The sequence below is a fragment of the Octodon degus genome, unplaced genomic scaffold (assembly GCF_000260255.1).
Source record: "Octodon degus isolate 3935 unplaced genomic scaffold, OctDeg1.0 scaffold00372, whole genome shotgun sequence".
In the NCBI taxonomy this organism is placed as follows: Eukaryota; Metazoa; Chordata; class Mammalia; order Rodentia; family Octodontidae; genus Octodon; species Octodon degus.
This window is the reverse complement of record NW_004524948.1, coordinates 676983-685764: the sequence shown is the minus strand read 5'-3', so window position 1 is coordinate 685764 and position 8782 is coordinate 676983. Positions and strand designations below refer to the sequence as shown.

The following is an 8782-nucleotide window of genomic DNA, read 5'->3' as shown; positions in this document are numbered from 1 at the left end:
TTTTTTTTTTTTTTTTTTTTTGCAGTACCGGGGATTGAACTCAGGACCCTACGCTTGCCAGGCAAATGCTTGTTCTACTGAGCTATCTCCCTGGCCCCCACAAAGAGATTTTTAAAAGATCCTGTGCAGATCACTCTATATAAGAATAACCAAGGCTCACTGCACTTTACAGTGACAAGTCACCATAGATAACTTCACTATTCACAAAATCTAAAGCCTTATAAAATAATTTGTCTATAAATATAAATTAACAGTACATTACTCTAATTTTTCAAAGATAAGAGCAAAATCATTCCACTATCTGGTTTGAGAAGTATCAGAATTTGTAGTACTAAGTTTTTGCAGAGATCCGCTGCTTCACAAATTGGATCATCATCTTTATTCTATGCTTAATAACCTCAGCTTTTTAAGATGAATTTTAATGAAATAATTTATGAACTCCTGAGAATTGGCAATCTATTGTTTCTAATGTCTATACCAGTATTCTAGCAACAGTAAATGTCCATATATTTTAAGACTATAAAGAACATGGTAATATCTATTAATAACCAAAAAAATCCCATGAGATGTATATTTTCCGTATTTCAACACATTGGCTCTAAATGTTTTGTTTTGTTTTGTTTTGTTTTGTTTTGTTTTTGGCAGAACCGGGGATTGAACTCAGATCCTTGCGTTTGCCAGTCAAGCACTTATCCTACTGAGCCATCTCCCCGGCCCCTAAATAGTTATTTTTTAAAAAAGAAGAAAATGACCGGCCAAATAGCTCAGTGGATTAAAGCATCTGCTTAGACGCAGGGGCTGGGAGTTCAAGCTCAATCGCCGGGCCTGCCATGCTGGTAGGGTCAGGGAGAAGGTCCACTCATATACGCTTAGACTTTCCTGGGAGTGAAGTGAAAGCTACAGAATAATCTTAAGAAAGTAGTTTCGTTAGATATGAACTTTGATGTCTTACTCTCTAATAGCAGGCAGGCAGATGCATGTAAGAGTGTTAAGAATGAAGGCAAAACAACTAGTTAGGGTGCTAAAAGGGGCCTGAAGAATAGAAGTGACGGAAAGGGAAAAAAAGAGCCAATTTGGGGGTCACATAGTTTCTAATTTCTGCTGATTTCTTAGCTGTGGGAAGTAATGAGTGGGGAAGGGAACCAAGGAAGGGCAATGGGGTGGGTAGAGGAATATTCAGCTAAGACAGAGAATACAAATTTGGAAGGCATTTCCCAGATTGTGGGGATAGGAGTAGACAGGAAGCTAAATTCTGTTTAAACACATTAAACTTAAGATGACAGTGGGCCATTAAGTGAAAAGACCCAGGTAAAATGCCGAGCAGAGTCTGCTACAGAGATATAAATTTGAGAGACATCAGACAATTAAAACCATAAGATGAGACCAACTAGGGAGAGAAAAGAAGAGTAGAAAGCTGAGCACAAAGCTCTGGAGATCACTGGTACTTTTAAGAGACAAGAAAGGAAGAGGAGCCCATTGAATGAGGTTAAGAAATAGCCTGAGAAGTACAAGGAGAATCAGGAGAGTCAAGTTTTGGGCTGGCCAAATATTTTCTTTTAATCAGAATTTGAGCACCTTTAATAAGGTTTTGTTGTTGCTGTTGTTGTTGTTGTTGTTGTTGTTGTTGTTGTTGTTGTTGTTGTTGTTTTGCTCCGAATGCCTTCAGAGCAGGTTTGGCTGGCTGGAGTGTTGTGGGGATCTAACTACAGCAACCTGAGGTTGACAGCTTTGTGGAAGCAGCCACTTAAAGAACTGAGCTAGGGCCAGGGCCCCCAAATAAAGCTTTTTTTTTGGGGGGGGGACCGGGGATTGAACTCAGGACCTTGTGCTTGCCAGGGAAGCGCTTACTCCACTGAGCCATCTCCCTGGCCCTGAGCACCTTTAAGTAAGACATATGCCTTCCAGTTCTGCTGGGAAAGACTCACTGGGGCACTGATCACAAAGACACACAGCCACTTAATGTAAGCAAAGTAAGGGCTAGAGCAAAAAGGCTGCTGCCCTTTCTTTGGTCTTTATTTTTATTTATCTTGAGTCTCAGCCTTTGGGTTACTTTAGGTGAACATAACAAGATCCCACCATATATGTCCAAGATTAATGTTCAGGATATACCATATGTGAGAACCTGCTAGGTATCTGGGAGCAAGAACGCCAAAACAGGGCGTCCTTGAGTACCAAGTGTTCTTGGTTATGCTACCCCATTTCCTTTTTCCTCATCAGACATGCCCTGCAGTCTCCACATTAACTCTTTCTTATCCCAAAACAGTTCAACTAAGATCCTATCCTACTTGAGCTGCACCAACTGTAACTTATCTTACTTCTGAAGGCCTGGGTGTTTGTGACACCCTGGAGTAGAAGTCTCCAAGGAAGAGAGAGTCGGAAGTGTCAAATGCAGTATGGAGGATAGAAAGATAAAGAATGAAAAATGTCCACTGACTTAGCAATCAAGATAATGGTAACTTCAAAACCATTGTTTGAAGGTGAAACCCTCTGTGGTTGAAGTTCAAGAATCTAGATCAGGGGGGCTAGGGAGATAGCTCAGTAGAATAAGTGAATAAGTGCTTGCCTGACAAGCACAGGGTCCTGAGTTCAATCCTCAGTTCCACAAAAAAACAAAAGAATCTAGATCAGGGCAGGAGAGATAGCTAGTACAATAAGTGCTTGTCTGGCAAGCGCAAGGGCCTGAGTTCAATCCCCGGTTCCGCCAAATAAATAAATATAAAAGAGTCAAAAAGAATCTAGATCAGAGGAAATAAATACAGTTAATATAGCTAGCCTTACAAAATTTGGAGGACAAGGGAAAAATTACATAATAGCCAAAGGAACTATTAGATAACTTTTGTCTTATTTCAACAAATCAGAAAGATTAAATACATTACAGTGTGAGCAAGTCAAAGGATAGAAAGAGACCATACTGAAGATAAAAGGGCTGCCTGACAGGCAAGATCTACAAGCAGGCTGGAAGAGAAGGCTGTGGAAGGTACAAAAGGAAGGGGTACACTCGGTAAGTACAAGAACTCCTTGAGGTGCCAGGGAGATGGCTCAGTAGAATGAGCGCTTCCCTGGAAAGCGCAAGGGTCTGAGTTCAATCCCCAGTTCTGCCAAAAAACAAAAAAGAAGTCCTTGAACCCTGAAGTTGGAAGAAGGCAGCATAGAAACTTAGAGCTAATTAAGATCCAGTGCAGGTTAGCAGCAGGAGAGTGACATAATTAAACTGTGTTTAAAGAAAATTAGTTTGGCACAAGCATACAGAACAGACTAGAGTGGATAGAGGCAACAAACTGCCAATAATTCAAGCAGAAGATGATGGCAACCCAAACCAGAGTAGTGCCAAACAGGAATGAAGAAAATGGAAAAGAATTTTCAAAAGACAGTGATGCCATGGGTCTAGGAAAGATGGGCACAAGGTAATTCAAGGAGAAGGAAGAGTCAATATAATTCAAAGATTTTAAATATTACCCTGAGAGATAGATCAGAATGGTGGCACCAGAGTCAGAAACACAGCAACCAGAAACATAGCCCATGTGGAATGGAAAAAACCCTTGGGCTTAAGATGTAGTCAGTCTTGGGGCTGGGGAGATAGCTCAGTTGAATAAGTGCTTGCCTGGCAAGCACAGGGGCCTGAGTTCAATCCCCAGCTCTGAAAAAAAAAAAAAAAAAAAAAAGATGTACTCAGTCTGAATAACGTTAAATATATTTACCTTCAACATCTATCCCTTCGTACCTGTGAAACCCTTAAAATATTTCCTTCGAGCCTTCTGAATGTGGATGACAAGCAGTAGTGGTTCTCAAATTCTAAAATGACGAAAATTAAAATCCTTACAGAATAAACAATGAAATGTTTATTCACTGGCAGTTTGTTGCCTCTCTCCACTCCAATCTATCCTGCATGCTTGTGCCACACTGAATGAAAAAACCTCAGGGTTGACAGCAAATAAGAAACCTTTCATTCAGGGGGGCCGGGGAAATGGCTCAGTGGAATAAGCGCTTCCCTGGCAAGCGCAAGGGCCTGAGTTCAATCCCTGGTTCCGATCAAAAAAAGAAAGAAAGATTGATTTCATTCAGATAAGGATAGGGCTGGGCATATAGCTCAATAAGAGTTTTCCTAGCACACGCAAGGTCCTAGTTTCAATCTCGAGCATTACACAAAAACAAAAGCAAAAATAGATAAGGCATATAGTTTCAGGCAACTCAAATATTCCTATGCCAGAAAAAAATTCAACAGAAGTTGATATTTTATTGTTCTTACTTTTGCAATGCTGGAGATTTCCTAATATTACTTCACCTAATTAAGGAAGGTTTTGGCCAGGGAGATGGCTCAGTAGAATAAGGGCCTGAGTTCGATCCCCAGTTCCACAAAAAAAAAAAAAACTACCATAGCCTGTTTCTCAGATTCAGCACAATTTTCTCTAAAGTTTTCATTATTTCCTCAAATCCCAGGCATTTAATATCAAATGTGTTTTCTAGGTGAAAGAATGTATACAATAAACCTAAATAAGTTTCCAAACCTGGCACCTATCTAGTGATCCAAGAACCAGCTGGTGCTTTTACAGTTTTAGCTTCAATCAAATAAACTTACTATTCACAGTTGTAACTCCAGAATTTTTACTTTCAGGGCCCCGGAATACCAAATGTCAGTGTTCTGCTATTAATGAAGAAAATAAGTTCATAAGCACTTGACCATGGTTGTACAGAGAGTTGAATGGAACCACCAATCAGTTTCAGGGAACTTATTTTGTTTTCTTGCTCCTTTCCTACTCTCTGAATTTTAGAAAATAACTGGTAAAGTTGGAATGCTGAAAATAAAATGATGGGCTAGAATAAGATACCTTTGCTGAGGTTACGTAAAATAATCTGAATGAAAGGAACCTTCCCTGCAAAAACCAATTACAGTAGCTTGACTAATAAAACACCTCCCCCTACCTAAAGAACAGATGTAAAACAGCTTGGTAAGCTGGCATCTGAACACCATAGGCTACCTGCAAAATCCTTGGATGAAGGAAAACTTCCTTTAAATTGCCTAATCAAAAACCAGGTCTAAAACCCTCCCCAAATCCTTCTACTATTTCAAAATATGTTAATGCATTTCATGCAAAGACTACAAAACCGTATCACAGTCAAAACCCTCAACGTGGTTTACAAAAGATTAAAAGCTACAACAATGGAGCAGGTCGTTCGCAGTAGATGATTTCATATAATATGAACGCAACTCAAAGTCAGGGGCTCTGGGAGAGCCATCATCAAAATTATAGACAGTGTAAAGGAAATCACAGGCCTATTTTGAAAATGCAGTAAAGCAGTTATGAGAATGAATATAGCAGGACACTCAAACTTCCGAATATTTATAATTCAAGCAAATAAAAATGTGGAAGCATTCTTCAAAGACCAGAGAAATACCAATTTTTTCTTCTTGCTTCCCAATCAATCTTATGAAACCACTCCCATTTTATTTTATTACGTACGATACAATATTTAATTTTTTTTTTTAAAAAGCTACCCCGGATATTTTCTTCTTTTTTTCCCCTCGATATTTTGAAGAAGTGGTCCTCAGTTCGTGGAAGACTTATTTCCATATATATTTAAATTTTGCAAATTTAGTATTTGGGCCTGAAAAAAAAAACCTGGAAGTATCTTACATTATCTCACAGCTGAAAGGGTTTAGAAATCATATACAGATATCAATTCCCAAGGTGAGTGTGATTATTATGTATCCCAAATACTTATCAATTAATTTTTTTAAAAAATCCACTCCAACTCCGCATTTTACTGCTGGAGAAACCAAGGCACAGAAATGGGAAGCAACTCAAGGTCACAGGGCCAGGAAAAAGTAGAAGGTGAGTAGCAGCAGAGGCTCCTGAAGCTGTAGTACTTAGAATCTGAACCGCTAATGGTGTAATATTTAAAGGAGAGTGAGTGGCGCTCGAAGAGAGCGCCGATGGTTGTATTCATTCATATAAAAATTAGATAAGAAGGGATGGATGAATACGTGGGTGGATGGATATTTACAATAGTCACAAAACGTATCTTTGTTTTCAAGCATCGAAGCCTAGCTCTTGTCACAAGTCACAGCAGTCCCTGTTTTCCCGTAGACTCTTAACGTTGGCAGCAAAGAATCTTCGCGTACACCCTGCAGTTTGGACTCTATTCACCTGCCAGCACACATACAAAAACAGGAGGCTCACCCCCACCCCAGTGCCTCTGGCTCGCAAACCCCTAACTTCCCTGCCTCACGCTCAGTAGAAAGCTGCATTTGGTACACCAACACATCCTGCTCGCTCCCTTCGCATCTACTCCCTCCCGCGGGCTCCATTCGGAGCAGGTGTCCTTCGCTAACTGCTCCTCTAGATCACCCATCCCCCCAGGGTCCCCCATCCCCTGCCCATTTTCCCTGCAGCCAGAGCTCGGCCTTTCCAACCCTACGGCCCCTTACACAGTGATGTGGCCGGCGCCCCGCACCAGCACAGGGTCGGGGGCATATCTCCGCAGATGCTCCTCGCTCACGACCCGCGGCGGGGGCGGCTCCTCCTCCTCTACCCCTTCCTCTTCGTCCTCCTCCTCCTCCACCTCCTCTTCATCCTCATCATCTTCCTCGTCATCTTCGGGCCCAGACACCGACGACGACGGCGACGACGACGACGACGACGTTGCTGCTTCTTCCTCCTCCTCCTCCAGTTCCGAGATGGTGTCGAACTCCGCCATGTTGGGCAGCAGGATGCTCATCACGTGACCCCGTGATCGCAGCCACGCTCCGCAAGGAGAGTTTGAACCTGCGGAGGTGCAGGAGGAGGAGGGGGAACTGAGGCGGGAGAGCGGAGAGGGAGGCTGGGACTAGGCTCGTGGAGCCGCGCCTGCGTCCTGGGCAGCCGGCGGGGGCCCGGCGAGGGCGGGGGCACGCGGGAGACGGAGCCAATTCGCTGTACGCTTGCGCGGCTGCGAGGGAGGGGGTCTGAGAGCCGAGCTGGACTGGGGACGTCCGCTCTGCAGGTGCGGCTCGAGCCCCGGGTCTGAGCGATGTGCCTTTGCACTTTCTATGAGCTAAAACATGGTATTATTGCACTCGGTGCAAGCGATCAAAGGAAAGCAATTTACTAAAAGTGAGCTTAGAACTTTGCCCAGAATCTCAAGGCACATGAATATCAATTCCTTGTTTGCTCAGTATTACAGTTGAAGAGACGTTTTGATTTACAACTTTGATACAACCCAGAAAGGCTAAGCATTTTTATTAACATTTTACTAAAGAAGAAAGAAAGAACTTTCTTTTTCTTCTTCTACTATGTAGTATTTATGAAGGATCTCGTAAGCGTCTGAACCTGTGCTAGCGTCCCATGTGCATATCTCCATCCTGCACACCACTATGACGTATATACTTTAACAATAGCCTATAACACGACTATCTAAATACAGAATAAAGAAGTTTTCCAACAGCATGGAACTACTAAATGTCACATGTGGTTTTAAACTGGGAGTCTTCTGATTCCAAAAGCCCCGTACATTCTTTTTTTCAGCACTATAGGAAGAACCCAGAGCCCTTGCACTGAACTACATCGCCATCCATTTTTCATATTATTTTTTGATACAGAGTCTTGCTAAATTGCTACATTGTCTTGTGATCCTCGTGCCTTAACTTCCTAGATTTCTGGGATTAGAGATATACACTATCATACCTTGGCTAAGCCTAATACTCTTTTTTATTTTAATGAGGAAAAAAAAGATAAAATAGCAATGAAGCAGTTTCAAACAGGTTACTAGGAAGGTTACAATAATTAATACATTGCATATTGTTGTCTTCGTAGTACCTATTCAGAGGACAAGATGCAGACATGATATCTCATCTAAATAAAATTAGTACAAACCTTTCTTCTCATCGAACTAAGAGAAAGTAGCTGTATATCCTAATTCTCTTGTATATACATATTTTCCCTCTCTTTTTTTCGCAGCAAAACGTTCCTTTATTTACACTTTTGTGAAGTTAGTAACGCATTAAGCCCAATACTCTTAAAGCTCTGACTACACTGTCCAAACTTGATTGGAAAGACTTTGTAGAGTGGTGTATTTAGGGCTGTTTCTTAAAATACAAATAAGAATATGCAGGTTTGAATTTGGAGCGGGGAGTGTAGGGCGCATTTCAACTTCAGAAAACATTAATTAATAACCGCCATTTTTGCAGGGGTTGGGGGTTCCATCCCCGGGCCTGCGGTCAGGGCCCCGGCCCAGGATGCACTGAGACAGCAATTGAGACTGGGCATGGTGGCGCATGCCGGTAATCCCAGCTCTTGGGAGGCTGTAAACAGGCGCATCACTGAGTCCAATCCAGTAGTGAGAACCTATAGACCCTTCCCCCCAAAAAAATACATTAAAAAAAAAAGAACTGCCTTTGTCCAAACACTGAACTGCGGGCCTTTACATACAGTATTTCACTTAACTCTTAGATAATCTTGTGGGGAGACATCATTATTATGTATTTTTCAGATGAAGTAACTGAATCTCTGTAGGAAGTTTAATTTATTCAGACTTACAGTGACCTTTTGTCCAAAATTTTCCATCTCAAATGTTGTATCCTATCTTCTCCATACCACTAAAGTGTTGTAAAGATTGCATATTTTGCATTTCCAAATAATGTGCCAAACTGGTTCATACTTGGAAACAACACAAAATCCATCAGTAAGGCAGTAAAACGACAAAGTTGCTAAATGACAGTAAATATAGCAGACATTAAATAACAAACAGGCATTCTAGTGCCAGCTTCACTGCTCTTGCTGCTGTAATTTACAATGAACACTACATT

General features: G+C 41.6%; 1 protein-coding gene across 1 annotated transcript in view; it reads right to left on the bottom strand.

Moving 5' to 3' along the window:
- The window catches only part of Chic1 (cysteine rich hydrophobic domain 1), a 91761-nt gene extending 84914 nt beyond the window's left edge, over positions 1-6847 (bottom strand). Inside the window, exon 1 of the mRNA XM_004648232.2 lies at positions 6428-6847. Within this exon, the coding sequence (XP_004648289.1) occupies positions 6428-6717 (290 nt within the window). The 5' untranslated portion in view covers positions 6718-6847. The remainder of the gene's footprint in view (positions 1-6427) is intronic.
- Positions 6848-8782: the final 1935 nt, after the last annotated feature.